This window comes from Ceratotherium simum, chromosome 3 (assembly GCF_057802395.1).
Source record: "Ceratotherium simum simum isolate JZ-2026a chromosome 3, ASM5780239v1, whole genome shotgun sequence".
In the NCBI taxonomy this organism is placed as follows: domain Eukaryota; kingdom Metazoa; phylum Chordata; class Mammalia; order Perissodactyla; family Rhinocerotidae; genus Ceratotherium; species Ceratotherium simum.
In genome coordinates, this window is record NC_141902.1 from 30,948,734 (window position 1) to 30,972,355 (window position 23,622).

The window sequence follows — 23,622 nt, forward strand, 5'->3', positions numbered from 1 at the left end:
CACCAAGAAAAAAAAAAGATAAAATATTATTATTTGCTCAATTACATGGCCCTCTCCTAGACTATGTAAGTTGCAAAGGACATATGATTTGGTTTTAATACTTTGATGTACAGAGTGTCAAAGAATAACATCACTTCTAAGTTAATGGTGAAATAGACACCATATTTTAATAGAGAGTAGATTTCTAGGCATGTAACAGGGCTTAATTCTTGAGTATTTCTCTGAAATTGCATAATGTCTTTTCTACAACCAGCATGAGGGAGAATCTATAGTTCCATATCTTCACAGCCATCCATTTATGAAATCTTCCTGTAGTGCACAAGACAACACAATCTCCTCATTGCCACTTTCATTTCTTTGTTCCTGAATGTGTAGATGACTGGATTCAGAAAAAGAGTGATAAATACATCAAAAACAGCAAGATATTTACCCAGGTGTAATGTGGGAGAAGGCCACGTGTAGAAAAACACTAGTGGCCCGAAGAACAAAACCACCACAGTGATGTGAGCTGACAAAGTGGAGAGGGCCTTGGATGAACCACCAGAAGAATGTTTCCAAACAGTGGACAGAATGAAGATGTAGGAAATGACCAGCAAAACAAAGGAGCCCACAGAAATGAGCCCACTATTGACAGTGACCATGAACTCCAGTTCTTGGGTGTTTGTGCAGGAAAGTCTGAGGAGCCGGGGAAGGTCACAGTAAAAACTGTCCAATATGTTAGGGCCACAAAAAGACAAATCTACCACATAAGCTAATTGAACCAATGAATGGATAAGGCCAATGATCCAGGAAGTGACAAAAAGGTTTAGACATATTCTTGGACTCATGATGGTCAGGTAGTGGAGAGGCTTACATATGGCCACATATCTGTCGAAGGCCATGCCTACGAGCAGCACCATCTCAGTGCCCCCAACAGCGTGAATCAAGAAGGTCTGGGTAATATAGCCGCAAAAGGAGATGGCTTTGTGCTTCTTGAAAATATCACAAGTTATTTTAGGGGCTGTGATTGAGCAAAATAACATCAGTGACTGAGAGGTTAACCAGGAGGAAATACACGGGAGAGTGCAGATGAGCATCCAGGGATACAGTGAACACGACAAGGTTTCTCATCATGCTTGCAAAGCAGATCGAAAAGGAGAAGCAGGATCTCCCAGGCATTGGCGAGTCCCAGCAACCAAACTCTGATACTATGGAGTGATTCCTTCCACCCACTGCCTCAGACATCAGAATCAGCTTTCATTTTTACTAAAGGACAAAGAAAATGAAAAAGAATTGCCTAGGCGAGTACTGGTGTTCAAGAAAGAAGGCCTAGGGCCTGGCCCGGTGGCGCAAGCAGTTAAGTGCGTGTGCTCTGCGGCGGTGGCCCGGGGTTCACCGGTTCGGATCCCGGGCACTCACCAACGCACTGCTTGGCAAGCCATGCTGTGGCGGCATCCCATATAAAGTGGAAGAAGATAGGCACGGATGTTAGCCCAGGGCCAGTCTTCCTCAGCAAAAAAAGAGGAAGATTAGCAGATGTTAGCACAGGGCTGATCTCCTCACAAAAAAAAAAAAAAAGAAGAAAGATGGCCTTGAGTCCATGAGAAAACATTAATCATATTAACATCTCACACAGCCAAATATTTTTCATCACTGCATATCTGACTTCTACTTAGAGGAGTCAGCTGGTTCCCATGTGGCACTATGGTTTTCAAAACTACTACTACTAGGTGCCAGCCCCGTGGCCTAGTGGCTAAGTTTGACACTCTCCAATTCAGTGGCTTGGGTTCAGTTCCCCGGCATGGACCTACACCACTCATTGGTGGCCATGCCATCGTGGCAGACCACATACAAAATAGAGGAAGATTAGCACAGATGTTAGCTAAGGGTGAATTTTCCTCAGTTAAAAAAAAAACTACTACTAAATTAATTCTATCTCTGGACCTGTTTCCTTTCTGCTTTCTTTTACTCTTACATAGATATTTCCCATTTCCTCCTGCCCAGTGTTTTCACCTTCAGTAACATAAAAGGTCATCTTTAAACACTTTTGACTATGATTTCTTATGAATAGATATGATTTCAGCCATTCATATGAGGCACCTAACAATTCCTCATGCACAGTATACTGTTTTCAAAGTCTCTGTTCTGTTATTCATTTTGCTCAATTAGACTTTAAACATTTTCTTTCTTTCAATTTTCAAAATTTCTGTCTTTCTATTGTCTGATTCACAAAATCCAATTCTCAACATCCCAGCTCAAATGTTCCCTCATTTGTGAAATCTTCCAAACCTGTCCAAATCTCCATACTCTCTCCACACTGTTGGCATTTATTTCACTCTGCCTTTCATGGTTATATCAATTTCCATCTCTTCAATTAAAATGTACCTTCTTGGGTACAGGAATCATGTCCAGTTCATATGAGTTGAGTAGCCCCCACATCCATCACAATCACCAATAGTCACTAACACAACCAGTAGTATAATGAGTGCTTCACACCTGTTGAATGAAGAAAGAAATTAATTGGACTGAAGAATGACCCTGGAGTCAAGAGAGTATATCATAATTCAGTAAGGTTCATATTGATAGTATGTTTTGTGTTGCCAATCAGGAGTTAGCAGAGGATCCCACGCCTCATTCCCGCAGTTGCAGAACTACACAATGTAAGCTTTGCGCGACAAAATTCAGTCATCAGAAGAAATATGGGGTATCAATTATTAATTTAATCAATAAAAGGCCTTTGATATGTTTCAAAATGGAAAAAACATTTTATTTTATGAATGATGCTCACTTCCCCAAAAAAAATCTCAATTTCTAACATAAGATATGTGATAAGCTGAGACAAATAATGTCCGCCTCTAGTATATATATGTATGTATATATATACACACACACACATACTCACTGGATCCCCAAAGATAAGAACTCTGCCACATAAAAGCAGTCTCTTTTTTTTTATCAAAATAAGTTTGGAATGGCTAAAAGAGTGACAGAAATAAAATACTGGGTGAACAGAGCCAGACAGTGTCTGTGTCTGTAATTGAGAGACAGCGATAATTGAGTTACAAAGTCCAGAAAAAGAACTAAGGGACAGTAGTCAGATTCCAGCATGAGGAGGTAAAGAAAAAATTACAGTTCTTCAGAGATTAAAAAATTGCCAGCGATAAACCATCAGAGATCCACTGTTCAATGGGGTGTTCCTGACTTAGTACAATACCTATAGCTTTTCAGTGAAATAATGTGCATAGAAAGAGATATAGGAGGTGACTTGCTCATCATCACAAATGTAACTGGTGGGAGAGTTTATACCAGGATCAAGAGCCCTTGACTCCCGTTGAAAGTTCTTTGCATTAAATAGACTTTGTATTAGTTTCCTATTTCTGCTGTAACAAATTACCAGAAATTTAGTGGCTTAAAAAAACACAAATGTGTTATCTCACAGTTCTGGAGATGAGAAGGCCAAAATGTGTCTTCTGAGCTAAAATTAAAGCATCAGCAGAGTTGCATTCCTTCTGGAGGATCTAGGAGAGAATCCGTTTCCTTGCCTTTTCCAAGGATGCCTGGATCCTTTGGTTCATGACCCCTTCCTGCTTCTTCAAAGTACATCACTCCAAACTCTGCCTCTGTCATCACGTATCTCTGACTCTGACCTTCCTGTCTTCCTCTTTTAAGGACCCTTGTGATTATAGTGGATTCACACAGATAATCCAGGCTTATTTTCCCAACTCAAAATTCTTAGTCACATCTGCAAAGTCCCTTTTGCCATGTAAGGTAACATATTCACAGGTCCAGAGATTAAGACATGGACATCTTTGGGGGCCGTTACTCTGTAAACCACAACTTTCCTGCATATGAACAAATATTTTATGAGAAAAAGAAAAATCTTAAAACTAAGCAATGAATCTGACAGAAGGCATCTCAGATAGCCGGTTAGAAAGATGGAAGAGAGGGCCGGCTCTGTGGCTTGGCGGTTAAGTGTGCGCGCTCTGATGCTGGCGGCCCGGGTTCGGATCCCGGGAGCGCCCCGAGGCACCACTTCTCCGTCCAGCGTGAGGCCGAGTCCCGCGTACAGCAACTAGAAGGATGTGAACCTATGACATACAACTGTCTACTGGGGCTTTGGGGGGAAAAAACTGAATAAATAAAATCTTTAAAAAAAAAAAGAAAGATGGAAGAGATATTGAAGGAGGAAGGATGGGTAGGGCTGACTTTTCCCCTGAAACTATCTGTAAGTGTCTTCTGACTCCAACTGCATTGAGGACCAAGTCTGAACAACTAATGTTCACGGATGACAGAGAACCTATGATAATCAGCCACCCGATATGTTCTTGGAGAAGTAGGTATACAATTGACTCCTGAGTGGTTCTCTGAATGGTTTTTGTTCATTAATTCAATAAATAGTTTTGAGTGCCCAGAATGCCAGGCATCATTCCTGGCATTGGGGATAGAGCATTGACAAGAATTCCTGCCTTTGTAGAGTTCGTATTCATGACAGAAAATGCAATTTGGGTTTGTTACATATGGATCCTCCTTCTCCAGAAAAGATAAGAACACTTGAAGAAATGTTATAGTTATCAAATCCCTGGGGAGTGTCAAACACTCTGCTTGATTCTGGTTCAATTTCCACCTTCAGGAATTCTCTTTTCAGTATTCTGATTTCTTCCTTTATCTGAAGTTTTACATCTATAATTTCTATCACACTAATTTTTCAGTGGCTTTCTAATAAGTATGCATGGATTTTTTCTCCCCAAATATATTATAAAACACTTGGAGCAAGTTTCATGTATCATAATTCTTTGTGCTGACTGAAAAACAGCTCAAAATAATGTTTAGCGGATTCCTTGGCTTATTCACTTATTCATTCAACTTATATTTATGAATCATCTGTAAAGTGCGTAGTAGTCTGCTAAGCCTTAGAGATAATATAAAGAGGAAAAAATAATAGACATCAATTATGTGGAACAAAGTAATGAAATAAGAAATTGAACATATACAAAATAGGACTCTAAGGTTGTCAGAACAATTTTAAGTAAGAGTTGTATAAACCATTTTATGACTTATACCCAAACCTCCATGTCATGAACTATGAACTAACTAATCAAAATTTCTATAGGAGTGAGCACAAAAATAAGGCAAAAAGAATTCTTTCTGATCACTAAGGGAAAAAATGCTTCTAACCAAAAGTTTTTTAAGGCTTCTATGAAGTAGGAATAACAATGAGAATGTACTATGAAGTGAAAATATAAGTGGTGCTTCCTCCAAATAGAAGTTTGAGTAGTAAAAAATAACAGATGAGAATAGCAAAAGAAATGATGGTAAACTTGAGTTAATGAATTTACAAGAAATAGAGTTAGCAAAACCAGAACAAGATTCATTGAATGATTCAGAAAAAATATATATATGATATTCGGTGTAAAGTTTACATGAAGGCAGGGTCTAGCCAGAGGGCAAGAAGGACATTTTTTTAAAAGAGAAATTAAATACACATTTAAATCAGAAAGAAAATTAGTAGAAAGATAAGAAAAATGAAGGCAAAGCAAAATCAGATTATTGAATGCAGCAGGAGACCAAGATGGTCAGTTAGATGGAAAACAATGATGAAGGAGAAGAAATGGCAGCCTGGGAGCTTGTTCAGATGTGCAGTCTTAAAAGCCCCAGTGCCCAAAATTATTTCCCACTAGCACCCAGCATTAGAGTTGCCTTCTTTTAGGCTAACATACTGCACTCCCTAGTTTTACTTACATTGCTAAGGGAAGGATACTCCATTAGCTATTACAAAAAAACAAATAAGTTACCAGATGGCTTCCTTAGCTGAGATCTTATGCATGCAAGAAATTAGAATTTTGACAATGAAAAAATAAGTGATCCATTGTAAACCTGATTCATTACCCAAGAAGGATTAGCTTGGATAGGTTGCTGCAGAAGACAGGTAAAGAACAGATGAGCTCAGCAGGAGAGGGGCAGACCTCATGAATGAGAGCTAAAGCTGAGAAAAGGAAAAATGTGGTCAAAGACAAAATGTACTTACTTTACAATCCATTCAAGAGCAAAGAAGACAAAGTAATACAAATGGCAAATATCAGCAGATCTGGAAACTTACCCAGCTCCTCTCTTAAGTCTTCATATTTCTTGACTATCCATCTAAGGGCTCTGAGTTATAGTCTCTGAATGGCTTCCAAAGGGAGATGCTAGGTTCTGGGTGCCTGGTCACTTTGAGGCATCCCCAACCCTCCATGGAAAGAGTGCTGCTCTCCTAAGACCATTGCCATCAGAAGATATTCCACTGTTGAGTTCTTTGTTCTGGTCTAGCTAATACTCACACAACTATTGACATGAATCATAGCCATCATTTATTTAGACTACTTAAATGATTATAATATGTGACAAATTCAGAGTCTGTACTACTTAATGGAATCATAATTTAAACGTCTTGATCTACATGGAATTAGAATTGGGCAACCTTTTAGAATAGATTCGCGGTAATTTTACATTTTAAAATTTTGGGGAAAAAAAAAAAGATGTTCATTATTCCTAACAATAAAATAACTCAGTGGAAGAGATCTAAAAATATGTTCTGACCCAGTTCCTTTCTTTTGTTTCTCCATCCAGGACGTGTCAGTTCTTCCGCAGTTTACAAAGTTCAAAGGTTCATTTTCTTCCTTGGTTTCCTCCTTTTTATTAACATAATGGTCCAAAGGTTCTTCTTTACAAAAAGAAAGCCAAAGTCCACTTACTTATTTCTCTGTGAATATAAAAATGTTGTCAGCAACTGTCTCAGATAAATGTTTAATATCCTTGAATTTGGCAAAAGCAAATAAAGATTACTCATCATCTGTACACTCTACTTTTAATCACCTCCATTCCTTTAGCCTTTCCTCACAGGCCCGTCTTCTATCCCTTTATCTTTGTCACTCTGTCTACCACCCCCATTTCACCACAAAACATCTCACTGTAGTGACCTAGAAAAAAATTCTAATACATTTTTAGAAAATATAAACAAAAATGGGAGAATTGATTGTTGGTTGTTAAACTTTATACATTTAGTTTCTTACATTTTCTCTACGTTCTTCTTCACCTAATTTTAACTGATACTACATTACTTTAGTTTAAGGTAAGTTCAATCCTGTGGGAGATCAAGATTTGGCCACCCTGAAATATATCTCTTTACCTTGATTGTTTTCTCTGAGGGACATTTGACCTCCCCCACTAACTGCCTAAAGAATTTGACATGGTGGTTCCTTCCTGGAACAGATCTTCTATCATGATGGCTGTAATGATAATGTAAAACAGATGTTACAATGGAAGGGGCACCAAGCCTCTTTTATCAAAAAAACTCTATCTCTCCCTGACCACATTATCTATAGATGACCCTGAAAAGAATTGTCTTCTTGCCCTCTGAAGTCCCAGACCACTACCCACCCCCAAGACCTTCCTCGCCTTTAGCTACAAGACTTAAGCAAGCAGCTTAGACAGAGGGACGAGTTGCTCATTTCTGAGTTTCTCCCATGTATACGTGTTATTAAACTCGGTATTATTTTCTCCTGCTAATCTGTCTTGTTGATTATTTGGCCAGCCATAAGAACCTTAAGGGAAAGGGCAGAGGGGGATTCTCCTTCTCTCCCCACAATCCCTACATATTGTTCTTCTAAGCAAGTTTTCAGTCATCCTTTCTCTACCTTAATCCTATGATATTGGGATTTTATTTTTTAAAACGTCGCTTATCACTAGTACCTAATGTGCTTTCTCCTCTTTATATCTTACTTCTCTAAAGGTAGAAGCAAAGCAGACAAGTAGCTTGTTATGAAGACAACATACATATTTGTCTTTACTTTCAGTGCTAATAAATTTCCCTAAAAATCCCTAGGTGCAGTTAACAACTCAACCCGTCTCCTAGTCCTGACCACAGTGTAGACTCCAGACTCTGCAGCGTATCTTCAGTTGCACCTTTGGATCTCCAAGTCATTTCCAAGTCTTAATTAAAAATTAAGAATAATGCTTGTTCTCCACATCCACAACCACTGACATTTATTCTCCCGTGTGCTCGTCATCTCACCACCACCACTTGTTTCTTCCTGCCTCCAGGGCAAAGCTTAATTGATATACGCACAAAGCAAACTGTTATCTGTGTTTTCCTTGTTGCTGAAGTTTATCTAGTTTAATATCTTCCTCCTATTGTCAACTTACCCCATCCTTCCCTTACAACTATTCACAAACTGTTTTCTCAGGGACACAGAGGTATATAAAATATTTCTATAAATACAAAAAGCAGCTAATTAACTGCACTGAACGATAGTGACCAAATAATGCTATGGTGACCTGGGACTGCAAAACTAAAGTCAATTAGTCAAGGAAATCGTCTCCTAAAAATATATTTGTTGTGATCAAAGCAACAGGGAAAATGTTGATAATGAATTACAGGAGGGAGGAATGACACTGGAATCTTTAAGAACATCAATATCTGTCATTTTTTTTTTTTTTTGCCAATTTAAACTCTATCATGATGAATGAAAGCACCCCTGGGTAATTTGATAATATTCACTTTCCAAGACATTCATACAAATTATATGGAACAGCCTTATAATATCATTTTGCACTATACACAAATAAACCAAGCAAGTGAAAGAATAAACTCCAAAAATTAATTTTAAAATAGCTCATAATGTGACTTTTATAAATAATAAATCTACCACATTATAATAGGTTCTCTGAAGATACAGGCTTTGTCTAACTTGTATTTGTTTCTTCCAAAACAACTTGCACACTTTTTTGCAATCAAAGTGGCCTAATATTTATTTGTTCAACTTAACAAAACAAACCAGTCATTGAAATAATTCCACTGTCTCTTACTGTGCCTGTCGTTTGCAGGTAGGAATAATACGAATAAGGAGGTTCACTTCAAAATATTGAGAGGAAGTAACAGGACTTGTTTCCTTGTGTCTTTTTTAGCCTCAGGTGCAGAAGATTGAGGTGATCATATTCTTCAGTCCATGGTACTTTATCAGCAATGATTTACAAAGGAACACTCTCTTGTTTACTGTTTATTCCCTTTAATCTCCAGTCTCCATTTCCAGTCCCTTTCCCTCAGAGACAACCATTCTAGTGTTTTTAAAATGTATCCTGGTGTTGTATGTGTCCACATAAACATGTATACTGTTTATATGCATATACATATAAAATATTGTTATACACATATTTCCAATTCTTTTTTTTTTTTTTTACTTAGCCCATGCTGCTATGTGTACCTCTAGTCTATTATTTCCAAATGCTGCATAGTAATCCATGGTGGGTACGCACTACTTTTTGCATGTCTAATCACCTAATGACAGAAACCCAGCTTATCTCCAAGTTTTTTAGAGCCCCTACACATGATTGTACACGTACTAGATGACCCTGCCTCTGACTTCTCCAGCCCCCACATCCCAATAATGTTAATATTCAGCTGGAACACTGCCGAGTGATAAAACTGGATGTTAAAATTCTAAACTATGTGCGCACTGGTTAGAATATAGCCACTATCACAAGTCCCTTGGGGTTGCACCTGCCACCCAAGTTCTTTCCCCAGAATTCCTTAGGAATCAGCTGCTAAATGTTAATGCCTGGAAAAGCAGGGGTCTCCAGGACCCTGCTCCAACTCCGTGGCAAGCATCTGTTCTGATGGGTCAGTGCCTATACCATACAGTTATTTCATATTTTGAATCCTTCCCTGTAGTAAAAGCAACACTACAATGAACACCCTAATATGTGTCTCCCTGATGATCGGCAACGCCCATGATCATGTATCTTGATGCCTTAAGAAGCACTGACTTTTGAACTAGTAATTATTATTTTATTAATCACTTTCTTATGGCATAGAAAAAATAATACAAATAAAACAAATGGCTGATCTAAATGAGGAGTGAATTCCAGCACTAGACATAATATCCAGCGGAATGGGGGGAGACAATTTTCATCTGTACTGTCCTGAACCCCAGGCTGAGGTTACAGAGAGGAGTCATTAATTCATTTGTGTTGCTGTGGTAACAGTTATGTGTCAAAGATTCATGACAAAATATTCAAATGCCTACCCAAGTCAAATTAGACTAGAGAGCCTTGAGAAAATGTGGGGGCACTAGGAGTTGGCTAAGGCTATTACACTACCAGAGACACTCCAATGAGAAATGCTGAGGAAAACTAAGTGTTGATAGAGGTTTGAGATACAAACATCAATTCTAAAGACATAAGATCCAGAAACTCAAAAAGAGAGGGGTCAAGAGTTTCCTATGGATAGAAGCAAAAAGTAGCTGAATCAAAGAAGGAGCAAGGGAAGAGGACCATAAACAATCATCTACACAGCTCGCCTTTGTAGTCCAACCAAGGTGGGATGGGGTTGAAATAACCTCTTGTTTAGACACCCTAAGAAATATATGTTACATATGCAAAAATCATGATTAACCATCATCAAGTCCTTACAAAACTTGAGGTAAGGGATTGACAACTCAAGTAGGAAGAAAGAATGCAAATGGCGGAAGTAACATCCAATAAGTCACTTCTCTTATATTAGGATCAGATCATAAACCAACTGAGCAAGTTTAACATCACTAGTGATGACGTGAATATTAAGAACATCCTGATATGAGTTAATAAAAAAAAAAAAAACCACTTCGCCTCTGTGGTATTCTTTACAAAAGCCCAGAACCTCAGTCTAATTATAAGGAAAAACTTCAGACAAACCCAAATTGAGGGACATTCTACAAAATACCTGACCAATACTCCTCAAAGCGGTCCCAGCCGTGACAAACAAGGTAAGATTTAGAAACTCACAAACCAGAGGAGACTAAGGAGACATGATAACTAAATGTAACGTGGTATCCTAGATTGCACTCTGAAACAGAAAAAGGACATTAATGGAAAAATTACTAAAATCTGAATAAAGTCTTGTGTTTAGTTAATAGTTATACACCAGTATTGATGTCTCAGTTTTGATAAATGTGAAAAAGGAAACATAAGATGACAACATTAGAGGAAACTGAAATTAAAACTGGGTGAGGAGTATATAGGAACTCTCTGGACTATCTTTGCAACTTCTCTGTAAATCTAAAATTATTCCAAAATAAAAGCTTTCTTTAAGAAAAAACATATGTAAAAGAAAAAGAAATGTAAACTAGGACTGAATAGATTTATTAAGTGAAAATCATTCATGAACATTTATTGAAACTCTGCTATTTGACAAATGGACGTTCAAGATACAAGATGCATAATATAATGGTGTGTGTCAGTGAAAAAGTAACAGTCTAAAGGAGATATGAGACTCAGCAACTGAGCAAATAAGATCTAAAATGACAGAAGACAGCAAAGGACCAGGAGTCTGTCAACCTATATTCTAAATTTGGATCTTCTATGTATTTGTTTTATGATCTTGAGCTAAGTAGTTAATTTTCCAGTACCCGAGACTTTCTAAAATGGGGAAACTCTATGAGATGATTTATAATTTACTTTAACATTCCAAAACTGTATGATCCTAATTGAATTTTAATAATTTTCTAAGTAACTACATGTGCTGTATAAGCTATATAACTACATGTGCTATATTATCTTTCAGGTCTAAAGTACTTGTCTACACCCTGTATGATGTAAGAGCTGAGGTTTTGCAAACTACCTTCTTTTTTTGTCAGCTCTGCCACTAGAGGGCACTAGGGGGAGATTGGAAGTCTGGAGGAGGAAAAAGGGACTTATCTGCTCCTTCCTGTTTGCTGCTTGTGGGCTTCCTCTCTGCTCACCGTACCTGTGAGCCTCACCCAACCACGCACCTCACCTCGGCAACCTTGATTACTTTCCAAAGCAAGGGCTGAATCCAGTTACAGTTTTTCCAGCACTAGAGGAACTCATCTCATCACACTCTCCTCAGGAACACCTGTGTTAGCCAGCAGCACCCCTTCCTCAGGGGTTGTGTCCCTGCCCCACAGGCCATCCTCTAAGCTCAGAGACACTAGCACCAGCCAAGCAGCATCCCTCCTCAAATATTTGAAATTCAACTCCATAGGTCCTACCTCCAAAGTTTTTATCATTTTTTTGTTTTGTTTGTAAGTTGTAATAATTCTAACTGCTTCCCTTTATTTCCTATCCTTAGAGGTGAAAGCTGCTTCCTACAAATGCCATGTCTGTGACATCTTAGAGTCCATTCTTTTTCAAAAAACTAGTTAACAACTTTACACTTAGTTAACAACTTTATACCTAGTTAACAATTCTTTATGTCAAATTTTCTCTGTTCAAAAAACTGGGTATGGGGAGCCAGCCCAGTGGCTTAGTGGTTAAGTTCCCACACTCTGCTTTGGCAGCCTGGGGTTCGCAGGTTCGGATCCAGGGCACAGACCTATGCACCACTTATCAAGCCATGCTGTGGCAGGTATCCTACGTATAAAGTAGAGGAAGATGGGCACAGATATTAGCCCAGGGCCAATCTTCCTCAACAAAAAAAGAGGAGGATTGGCAACAGATTTAGCTCAAGGCTAATCTTCCTCACCAAACAAAAAAAAAAAACTGGGTATGTTTTCTGTCTCCTTACTAGACCCTGAAAAAGACACATTAGCAATAAAACAATGAGGGAAGCTAACAGATAGGGAGCTAAAAAGATAGAAAACAAATCAGCTGTCTAGTAAGACAAATCAGATGAAGTAAAATTCAATATTTACTTTTAAAATAAGATAGTTTACTTAACGTGGGAAACATAGATGATGGACAATAAGCCACATACTGACATTCAAAAGGGATTCTCCAACATTTATATTAATTTTATTTGGCACTATATAGAGGTAAGACTACTGATGAGATAAGAAAGCCACGACCTTTAGTCCTCAAGTCTCTTACATAAGCAGAGTCCAGAGATTGACATCACAATTCAATTAGGAGAGGGAAAAAAAGGATAGGAAACAGCACTTACTAATAGACAGTGACATTCTGGTTAAATTTGACAACTTTGTTTAGTACATATCCATCAGAAATTCTACTATACTTTGCCTTTTTATACTTTCTCAGTATATTTAAGAGATTTTACCGTAATTCACAACTTCGGTAAATAGTCTCCTCATTGCCACCACCATCTCTTTATTCCTAAAAGTGTAGATGACTGGATTTAGAAAAGGAGTGATAACTGCATCAAAGATTGCAAAGAATTTATCTAAGTGTGATGTGGGAAACGGCCACACATAGAAAGAGATTAATGGCCCAAAGAATAAAACAACCACAGTGACATGAGCTGACAGAGTGGAGAGGGCTTTGGATACACCACCTGAAGATTTTTTCTGAACAGTCGCCAAAATAAAGACGTAAGAGATGATCAGAATTAAAAAGGAGGCCACAGAAATCAAGCCACTATTGGCAGTAACCATGAATTCCAATGCGTATGTCTCTATGCAAGCAAGATCAATAAATCGAGGAAGATCACAGAAAAAGCTGTCAAATTCATTAGGGCCACAGAAAGGCAAGTCTACAACAAAAACCAATTGAGTCACTGAATGAATAAGACCAATAATCCAGGAAATGACTAAAAATAAAATGCACCTTTGTGGGCTCATGATGGTCAGGTAGTGGAGAGGCTTACATATGGCAACGTATCTGTCTAAGGCCATGGCAATGAGCAGCACCATCTCAGTGCCCCCAACTGCGTGAGTAAAGAACATCTGAACTACACAGCCCCAAAAAGAGATGGTTTTGCACTTTCTGAAAAGATCATAAAGCATCCTGGGAACTGTGGAGGAGCAAAACATCAAGTCAATGATCGAAAGATTGGCCAGCAGGAAGTACATGGGGGTCCGTAAACGTGGGTCAAAGGTCACAGTTAGAACAATGAGGAGGTTTCCCATCAGGCTTGCCACATAGAACACAGAGGAAAAGAGGAAGAGGAGAAGCTGGATCTCCCATGAGTTGGAGAGTCCCACGAACACAAACTCAGACACCACAGAGTGATTGGCTTCATCCATTGCCTCTTAGCACTGAGAACTCTCATGCTACCTGAAAGAGAGAGTAAGGAGAAACTGATTTCAAAGAAATGGCACTGATCTGAATCTTGGTAAATTCAATACTTCTCAGAAAACTAGGCAAAGGCTGATATATGCCTTTGGAGACCATTTCAATCACAAAGCTATGCATATATATATTCCTCTGTTATATGTCATTGCCAAAATAATGCATAGAATAAGGATCCTTTTACTTATTTGAATGCTCTGTTTTATATTTATGAGTCATTATTTCATCGTGATATCTCATACATGACTATAAATTAAAAGGCTTTTTATGAATAACTTAACTATATTAAATAATTATGTGACAGTGGATTCCTTAATTTGGACATCTCAGTATATTGATGTCATATCTGTGATCACATTAGCAAGTTCTTTCAAAATCTTTAGAAATGTTTTTTTAAGACCTGTGACGTAAATTTCTCTTCTCTGTAAATTAAGAAGACAAGATGAGTTATTTAGAGGAATGAAGGAAAGAAAGGAGTAGAGGATGCCAGAGCAAGGCACTCACCATCCCAGAGGGGAGGATAAGTGCTAGAGAAAGTGACCCAGTTATGGGTTCTGTGGAAGAGATTCTGAGTAGGGTAGAGAGGAGAACGAATGTGGGACCAGGATGACAATGAGTCTTAAATCCCAAGCAGAAGAGAAAGAGCAAGAGTGACAATATCAGAGGCTTTATACATGGCTCTGTTTATTATATATAAAAATACTTAACCTCATTCATGATTAAATAAATGCATACTAAAATAACAGGTCGCTAGTTTTGTCTTATCAGTTTGGCAGAGATTTACGCATTTGACAAAATTCAGGGTTTGAGAGAAAACGGGGAAGCAGGTAGTCTCATAACTGGTGGTGGAAGAGTAAATTGGTAATTTACCAATTTGGCAATGTCTTCCAAAATTTTATTTGCTCATATATTTTGACTCAGCTATTCTACTTCTAGAAAAAAAAATCTCTGGTTATATGTATGTGTGCACATGAACAAGGTGGATGAAAAAAAGATATAGAGATGTTTTCTGAAGCATTGTTGCAAAAGGCTGAAAATTAATGCGTAGAAACAGGGGACTAGTTAAATAATTTCTATTAGATCCCTTGCATGGAACTATGCAGCCATTTATAATGCTGAAGTAGACCTAAAAGTACGAAGACAGGATACAGAGAAGGAAGGGGGATGGAGTACTTTGCACTCGTGTTATCTCATTGGGCTTTTCAAAAAATTATATAAATAAATTACATATATAAGATTTCATAAATAAAAGAATAAGTGGATAGAAAATGCCTAAGTTGATACACAAAAAAACATGTTAACAATAATTATCTCTAAGGAGTGGGGTTGAGAAAATTATTCAGGAAAAGGGATCTTGTACTTTTTACTTTGTGCTCTTACCTACTATCTAAAATTTTTGAGTGAACATAATTTCACTTTCACAAAAAGGTCAATTATGTGGATGTGGGAAATTGCACAACTTATATTCTCAGAGATTCATAGCTTCCAAAGATACAATCATAATGCCTCCCAGATTAAAACAAAGATCAAAGCTACTCCTAAAATATTCAGAATTAGCTGTGTTACTCCACTCCTCTGTATACCCCGCACTCTAAGCTAAACTACTTCCTCTTCCCTAGACATGAACTCAGGTGGTATCTATTCTCCCTCCCACACACACTCAAGTACCCAGCTCACAGCTTCTCCACATTCTTCCCTCGGCCTGCAATGTCTTTGCCTTCGTTACGTCTCTCTGATTCTTCCCATTCTTCAACAGCCCACTCTGCAAAGCTCCCTCCATGAAGTCCTCTCTGATACTCTTACTTTTACATACGCTAGGTAAAGATACATTTTTCTTAATTTGTGGTAATCAAACCCAAAACACTAATAATAACAGTGTTATATTAGTGGTTTAGCAAAGACCACTATTTAATTCTCTGTCACTATAGATAAAGTCTTTTAAATATGATTTCAAAATGTCGTTTTTAGACATTTTCTTGATAATGATATAAATGATATTCACATTCACAATAAAGTAACTCAACTTGAAATCAATTCAGTTCCTTTCACAGGGGTTATCATCAGCAACCTCCCCAATGGTGCAATGTATCAGGCAAATAATTGAATTCTAGACTACTCACCTAAAAGCTGAAAGTTATTCTATCAATGTTTCCAATTCCCACTCAAGCCCAAACACTTGAATTTTTACACAAGACCTTATTTTACTTTCCAAAAACTGGGTCATACTTTTTAATATCAGATTAGAAAAGGTTAAAAAGTTAGATAATTCTAGATAGTTTTTACCAAGTTGGAGAAGAGGATTATACACTCGTTGGTGGCACTGCTTCCTAGCCAGCCCTTCATGTTCTGTCTATACTGAAAACTTGAGGTCTCTAGGTGCCATACTTTGTATCTGCCTCCACTAAACATCTTCCATTTTAAACAAGGGCAGAATAGTAGTTTAAATCTGATCTTTTCAGTGAAGACAGAGTGCAACTCTCCACTTAAGTCACTTCTGCGAAAGGAAAGCAGGTTATCAATAGTGATCAGCAACTAAATTCCAGTGTGCTTTGTCATGTCCTGAATCCCAGAATTTTTTTTTTAATTTTTATTTATTTATTTTTTTCCCCCAAAGCCCCAGTAGATAGTTGTATGTCATAGCTGCACTTCCTTCTAGTTGCTGTATGTGGGACGCAGCCTCAGCACGGCTGGAGAAGCAGTGTGGGCGCCCAGGATCAAACCCAGGCCGCCAGCAGCGGAGCGTGCGCACTTAACGGCTAAGCCACGGGGCCAGCCTAAATCCCACAATTTTGTTTCACACGGAGCACTGACCTCTGCCCACACTCCCACCAATAAAATATAGAATATAAAATATATGAAATGAGAGATTCCTCAGAGATCATCTACTGACCAGTTGACTTTCTTTTCTGCTCAGGTCTGCTCATCCTTGTGCTGGCCAACACAAATAGGAAACAAATTATAAATAATATGGGCTTACCACAAATTCAAGCAGCTGACAATTCTGGTGGGTTTTTTTAATAGCAGATCAATGTTTGGGATCACTCAGATAAAGATTTGTAATCCCCTGTTTCCTACCCTTAGTCTCAAATACTAACAAGGTTGAGTTGAAATTAGAATTACTGGAATATAATAAAATTTCAGAGAAATGTCTTGATCTGATCATCCTAGAGATGTCCCACTAGTTTGCTATTCCTGAGATGGGTAAAAAGAGCTCAGGACACTATTCAGAATTGTAGAAAGAAGTACAGAAATGAGCACTGGAGGCGCATGCTCTCAAAATGGTTATTTTTACTGCTATCGATGCAGCAAGCCATGTAGAAGGTTGCTGTTGCTAGGACCTAAATGAAACTTTGCTAATGACTGTAAAATCCTTTTCTTTTGAAGTTAAGGAAACCAAGGTACAGAGAGGATAAATAGCTTTGCTGAAGCTAAGGAACAAGTTGACATTAAATCCAGAATTAATATATTTGACCCTTGACTTCCAGACCACCTAGGTTATTTCCACTATACCATGCTTCTATTGCTGTGATGTTCCAAACTTTTCATCCAGTCTGTGGCCCAGGAAATCAGAATACGTCAAAGCTACTTTTTTCAACATTGCCCAAAATTCTTTATGTTTTACTCCCATTGAACTCAAATCTTCTGCTCCTACTTTATTCTTTGCCTGGAGACCAACACCCAAGACATCTGTGCAAATGCCATTAGAATAGCTTCTCCAATATGGAACATGAAGTCAAGATTAGACTCCAGTCACTCTGCTGTGTTCTGTATTGTGGTTCTGAGTTTATCTGCTGCAATCTACTTGTTGAATAACAGAATTGAGTCATTTCTTCTGGTTAATTTTATTCCCTCCTCTCACTGCTGTGTTTGTTTCCACTTGAAGAGCTGATCTACATCAAAGACCACTTCCATTCAACTAACCTACCTGGACCAGTGTCCAAATGATCATGGAGTTAGAGGACCACAGAATGCAGAGCTCTGCCATTGAAATGTTATCATGGCCTGGCATAAAAAGCCATATGTAACACCTCCACAGCAGGGAAAGCAGCTAATTATCAACACTGAAAAGCTACTTAAATGCTCCTGTAAAGACCTGAGATTGCTATCCTGAGTACATTTAGCCAAGGGAATTGTTTCCTAGGACCACAGAAATATGGCTACAGCAACCTAGGGGAAAAGGTGTTACTGGGTCACTTGAGGAGAAGGAGGAAGGGAGACTAGGGAATTTTTGGAAAATTACAGATTTTTGTCTTGTTACCTGCTTGTTTTTCTTGTTTGTGAAGGATGAAACTCCATAAGAATCAAAACATATACCTTCCAACGAGTGAAAATAATGCTTATCATCTCCATAGGAAGGAATAGAGGGAGAGAAAGAGGAAGAAAACCAGGCCTCCAATGTGGTACTAGAATGTGTATCCTATTAGAAAGGATAACTAAATTAGAGGTAATAAGATATATAGATGGTCCATCTATAGTTAATTAGGACTTTATTATGTGTGTGATGTGGAGAGATGAAGAGGGTGTTATAACAGCAGCACAAAGAGATCAACACAAAATGCTAGTGGAACAGGGATGAGGCAAATCACTAATAGTTCAATCTCTCATAGGTCAGCTATGTTTTTTGTTTGTTTGTTTGGTTTGTTTTGTTTTGCATTTTGTGTGAGGAAGATGAGCCCTGAGCTAACATCCGATGCCCATCCTCCCCATTTTTGCTGAGGAAGATTGGCTCTGGGCTAATACCCGTGCCCATCTTCCTCTACTTTATATGTGGGACGCCTGCCACAGCATGGCTGAACAAGCAGTGCGTCTGTGCGTGCCTGGGATCCCAACCAGACAACCCTGGGCCACCAAAGTGAAGCGCGTGCACGTAACTGCTGCGCCACTGGCCAGCCCCTCAGCTAATTAAAAAGAAATATCAACACGACAGAAAACATCCTCTGGTTATATTTTATATCCTTACGTGAAAACTATGCAGAAAGTCAGTGAAAAGGCCATTGATGAACCATATTTATACACAATACTCTAGATCAGTGATCTATTGCTGTATAACAAAGTGGCTTAAATCAATAACATTTTACTTGCTCATAAGTCTGCAATTAGGGCTAAGCTCAGCTGGACAGTTCTTCTGCTGGTCTCACCTGGGCTTTCCCATGAGGCATCAGTTATCTGGCAGCCTGACTGGGTTTGGAGGGTTTAAGACGGACTCATTCATTGGGGCCCGCCCGGTGGCACAAGCGGTGCGTGTGCTCCGCTGGGGCGGCCTGGGGTTCGCAGGTTCAGATCCCGGGCGCGCACCGACACACTGCTTGGCAAACCATGCTGTGGCGGCGTCCCATATAAAGTGGAGGAAGATGGGCACGGATGTTAGCCCAGAGCCAGTCTTCCTCAGCAAAAAAAAGAGGAGGCTTGGCAGATGTTAGCACAGGGCTGATCTCCTCACAAAAAAAAAAAAAAAATGGCCTCCTTCACATGTCTAGGGCCTTAATGCTGGCTACTACTGGGCCTCTCTCTCCAAGGGGCCTTTTCTCATTCAGTAGTCTTGCCCAAGCTTCCACACAGAGTGATGGGGAACATCACAAGAGGACAAAGGCAGAAGCTGCAAAGCAAACCATGCCTAAATTCTGGAATTCATGCAACATCATCTTTGCACATTCCGTTGGTCAAAGCAAGGCACAAGACCAGGCCAGATTTATGGTTGGGGAAATAGACTCCACCCCTTGCTGAGAAGAGGTACAAAATATTGTAGCCATGTTTTTCAATCAACTACAGACTCTATAATGACCCATTCTGGTTGTGTTGTGTGGCTACGTCTCAGTTAGAAATGACTTTAATATAGGGACGTGATAGGTGTCTGGTAGGGCTCTAAGGTGCTGTTGCTCCAACTTTCACTAACTAAAGGAGCATCAGATCTCTTCCTTTCTTCATTTTGCCTTAGATTCAACAGACTTGTAATAATTAATTTTCTTTTTTTTTTTTTTGTAAGGAGATCAGCTCTATGCTAACATCTGCCAATCCTCCTCTTTTTTTTTTTTTTTTTGCTGAGGAAGATTGGCCCTGGGCTAACATCCATGCCCATCTTCCTCCACTTTATATGGGACGCCGCCACAGCATGGCTTGCCAAGCAGTGAGTCGGTGCACGCCCGGGACCCGAACCAGCGAATCCCGGGCCACTGCAGTGGAGCGTGTGCGCTTAACCGCTTGCGCCACTGGGCTGGCCCCTAATTTTCATTTTCTTAATGAGTTTATATCCTGATACTATATATGAGACTAGGTTAAGCCACATGACCTTCTAGAGTCTTCTGTGCCCAGGGCAGACCCACCTCCTAATTGTCAAAGAATATTCAGGAAACTGAGGCAGAGACATAGTCACATTACTTGATTTGAAAGGAGCCTAAAGGTCCTGTGATAGAGAAATTTCTCACCATCAACAAATAAGATCAGACATATACAGAACTGTCTGATGAATTTGAGGTGTCCAAAGGAGGGTGGTCTGGTGCATCTGAGAGAAAGTCACTATGAAAGCAAAGACATCCGGCAGAGTAGGGCCAGACTAAGCAGCAAGGCCTGGTGTTAGAATGGGCTGTAACTCCAGGTACAGAGCAAGGGTGTGCATGACCACCCTCTAGCACAGCCTCTCCACCCCTTCCCACACCACTCCAACTCCTGCCTGTCCCTGTGCTCTCTGCAAATGATAGGGCTGTGATACAAGGAAAGACCTGTGAAACTAGGATCCAGATCTGTTCTGTGGGAGAAGAGGCTGTGAGGAGAAGCATAAGGCAAGCAAAGAGCTGACTGTCCAGAGCAGGCCCCCAGCAATTCAGGCCATGGCATGTGGACAACTTGGAGGTCAGACCCTTATCATATACCATACACAATAATCAACTCAAAATGGATTAAGGACTTAAACATAAGACCTGAAACTATAAAACTCTTAGAAAAAAACTTGGGTGAAATTTCCCTGACATTGGTCATGGCAAAGATTTTTTTGGATTTGACACCAAAAGCACCGGCAACAACAGAAAAATAAACAAGTGGGACTGCACCAAACTAAAAAGTTTCTGTACAGCAAAGGAAAGAAAGAACACACGAAAAGGCAACCTACAGAATAGGAGAAATATTTGCAAACAACATATCTGATAAGGGATTAATATCCAAAATATATAAGGAACTCATACAACTCAATAGTAAAAAAAAAAAAGATTAAAAAATGAGCAAAGGACCTTAATAGACATTTTTCTGAAGAAGACATTCAAATGGCCAACAGGTATGTGAAAAGATACTCAACATCACTAATCATCTGGGAAACGCAAATCAAAGTCACAGTGAGATATTACCTCACACATGTTAGAATAACTATTATCAAAAACTCAAAAGATAGCAAGTGTGGGTGAGGATGTGGAGAAAAGGAAACCCTTGTACACTATTGGCGGGAATGTAAATTGGTACGTTTACTATGGAAAACAGTAAGAAGATTTCTCAAAAAACTAAAAGTAGAACTATCATATAAGCCCACTTCTGGATATATATCCAAAGGGAAAAAAAACAGCAGGGGGGGGTAATTACTATCTCAAAGAATATCTGTACTCCCATGATCATTACAGCATTATTCACAATACCCAAGAGATGGAAATAACCTAAGTTCATTGACAGATGAATGAATAAAGAAAATGTAGTATATAAATACAGTGGAATATTATTCAGCCTTAAAAAAGAAGGAAGTCCTACCATTGGCAACAACATGGATGAATCTGGAGGAGATTATGCTAAGTGAACTAAATCACACTCAGAAAGACAAATACTGAATGATCTCACTAATATGTAGAGTCTAAAAAAAGAAGTAACAGACTAACAGAGTAGAACGGTTGTTACTAGGGGCTTCGGGATGGGGTAAAGGGGAGATCCTAGTCAAAGAGTACAAGCTTTCAGTTACAAGATGGATAAGTTCTGAAAATCTAATGTACATCATGGTGACTATAGTTAATTATAGTGCATTATATACTTGAAATTTGCTGAGAGGGTAGATCACAAGTCCTCTCACCGCAAATAAAAGGAGGCAGGTAAGTATGTGAGGTGATGGATATGTTAATTAGCTTGATTGTGGTAATCATTTCACAATGTATACATAGATCAAAGCATCATGTGTACAACCTAATATATGTAATTTTTATTTGTCAATCATACCTCAATGAAGTTGGGGGTAAAAGAAATAATGATAAATTCCTGTCCACTAACTGTTGAAATATAGACACTTGTTATTTTGACACCTACTAATGTGATGCAGAAACCTTCTCAAAGCAACCTCATACTAGTTAAATATGTTAACTAAGGAGAAAGAGTTTTGTGTATGCCAGAAAGAGCTGTACTTAAAGCTTAGTGTTCTTTTTTTTCTTTAAGCTCTTGTTGGGGTACTTTGGAGGAGCCTCATGGTGTGGAATCAGGAAGCAGTGTATCATTTGCTCAGTTATTTCCAGCTGTCAATCAAACAAAAACTTATTAAAATTGGCTCATCTTCTGCTTGGTGTAATGCAAATTCTCTGGTTCTATGAGAATAAAGGATCCCCAAGAGGTATCCACTCAGCCTTCCATTTTTTCCTCAAATAACAAGACTCTTATCACAGACTAAATATCTCCAAGGTGTAGATGGTGCCATGCTCTCCACTCACGCATAGTTGTGTTTGAATATGAGGAAATTATAAAATTATTTTCATATATAAATTGACTCTGAATAAATCACCCTTTCATAGTAAATAGTTGGCTATTTTAATGACAGATTAAAATGACAGAACACAAATCTCGAATAGCATTATATTTTATTGAATTGATTCATGTTCTATGTTTGTTACTTTATGTTATTAAGTGGAGAGAGAAAAAATATGTTCAAATTTTAGAAGTACAGGTAAGAGGGACCCACCTACTTGGTAGGCGGTGGAGTATGGAGATTAAGAGCAGAGATGCTGGAGCAGGAGCTGCTTGGATTTACAATCCAGCTCTACCGCTTACCAGCTGTGTGTCCCTGGGCTAGTTACTAAATATTTCTGTGCCTCAGTTTTCTCATGTGTTAAATATGGATAAGAATATTACCTACCGGGGCAGCCCCGTGGCTTAGCGGTTAAGTGCCCGTGCTCTGCTACTGGCGGCCCGGATGCAGATCCCGGGCGCGCACTGACACACTGCATGTCCGGCCATGCTGAGGCGGCGTCCCACATACAGCAACTAGAAGGATGTGCAGCTATGACATACAACTATCTACTGGGGCTTTGTGGAGAAAAAGGGAAACAAAGGAGGAGGATTGACGATAGATGTTAGCTCAGGGCTGATCTTCCTCACAAAAAAAAAAAAGAATATTACCTACCTGTAATAAAATTAGCTAAATAAATTACGTAATGTGTGTAAACAACTTAGGATAGTACCTGCCGCATCATAAGTGTTCAGTAAATGTTGGTAATGGTGGACATGGTGGTAGTTGAACAAAAACAATGAACGGGCTTTAAAATCCCTGTGAGAATGCTGATAGATGAGAAAGGAGCTATGACAGTTTCAACCAGGCTTGTAAATGAAACAGTTAAAGGCAAGCAAAGCGATGATATATCTGACCTGAATTTTATTTGGAGGAATTACACGTCTAAGTTTCCATTTGTCAAACAG

General features: G+C 38.9%; 1 protein-coding gene and 1 pseudogene across 2 annotated transcripts; both read right to left on the reverse strand.

Moving 5' to 3' along the window:
• Nucleotides 1-296: 296 nt before the first annotated feature.
• LOC101398917 (olfactory receptor 4F15-like) lies at nt 297-1,224 on the reverse strand (annotated as a pseudogene).
• Nucleotides 1,225-12,992: 11,768 nt separating this feature from the next.
• On the reverse strand, nt 12,993-17,575 carry LOC101400045 (olfactory receptor 4F6-like). 2 transcript variants are annotated; one of them, XM_087429110.1, is made up of 2 exons: nt 17,564-17,575; nt 12,993-13,934 (listed from the first exon to the last, which is right to left on the reverse strand). In XM_087429110.1, the coding sequence occupies exons 1-2, from the start codon at nt 17,573-17,575 to the stop codon at nt 12,993-12,995; spliced, it is 954 nt and encodes a 317-aa protein (XP_087285236.1). The 2 variants fall into 2 exon arrangements, with proteins under 2 accessions (XP_087285236.1, XP_004421414.1); XM_004421357.2 differs by lacking the exon at nt 17,564-17,575 and adding an exon at nt 17,396-17,404.
• Between the last annotated feature and the right edge of the window lie 6,047 nt (nt 17,576-23,622).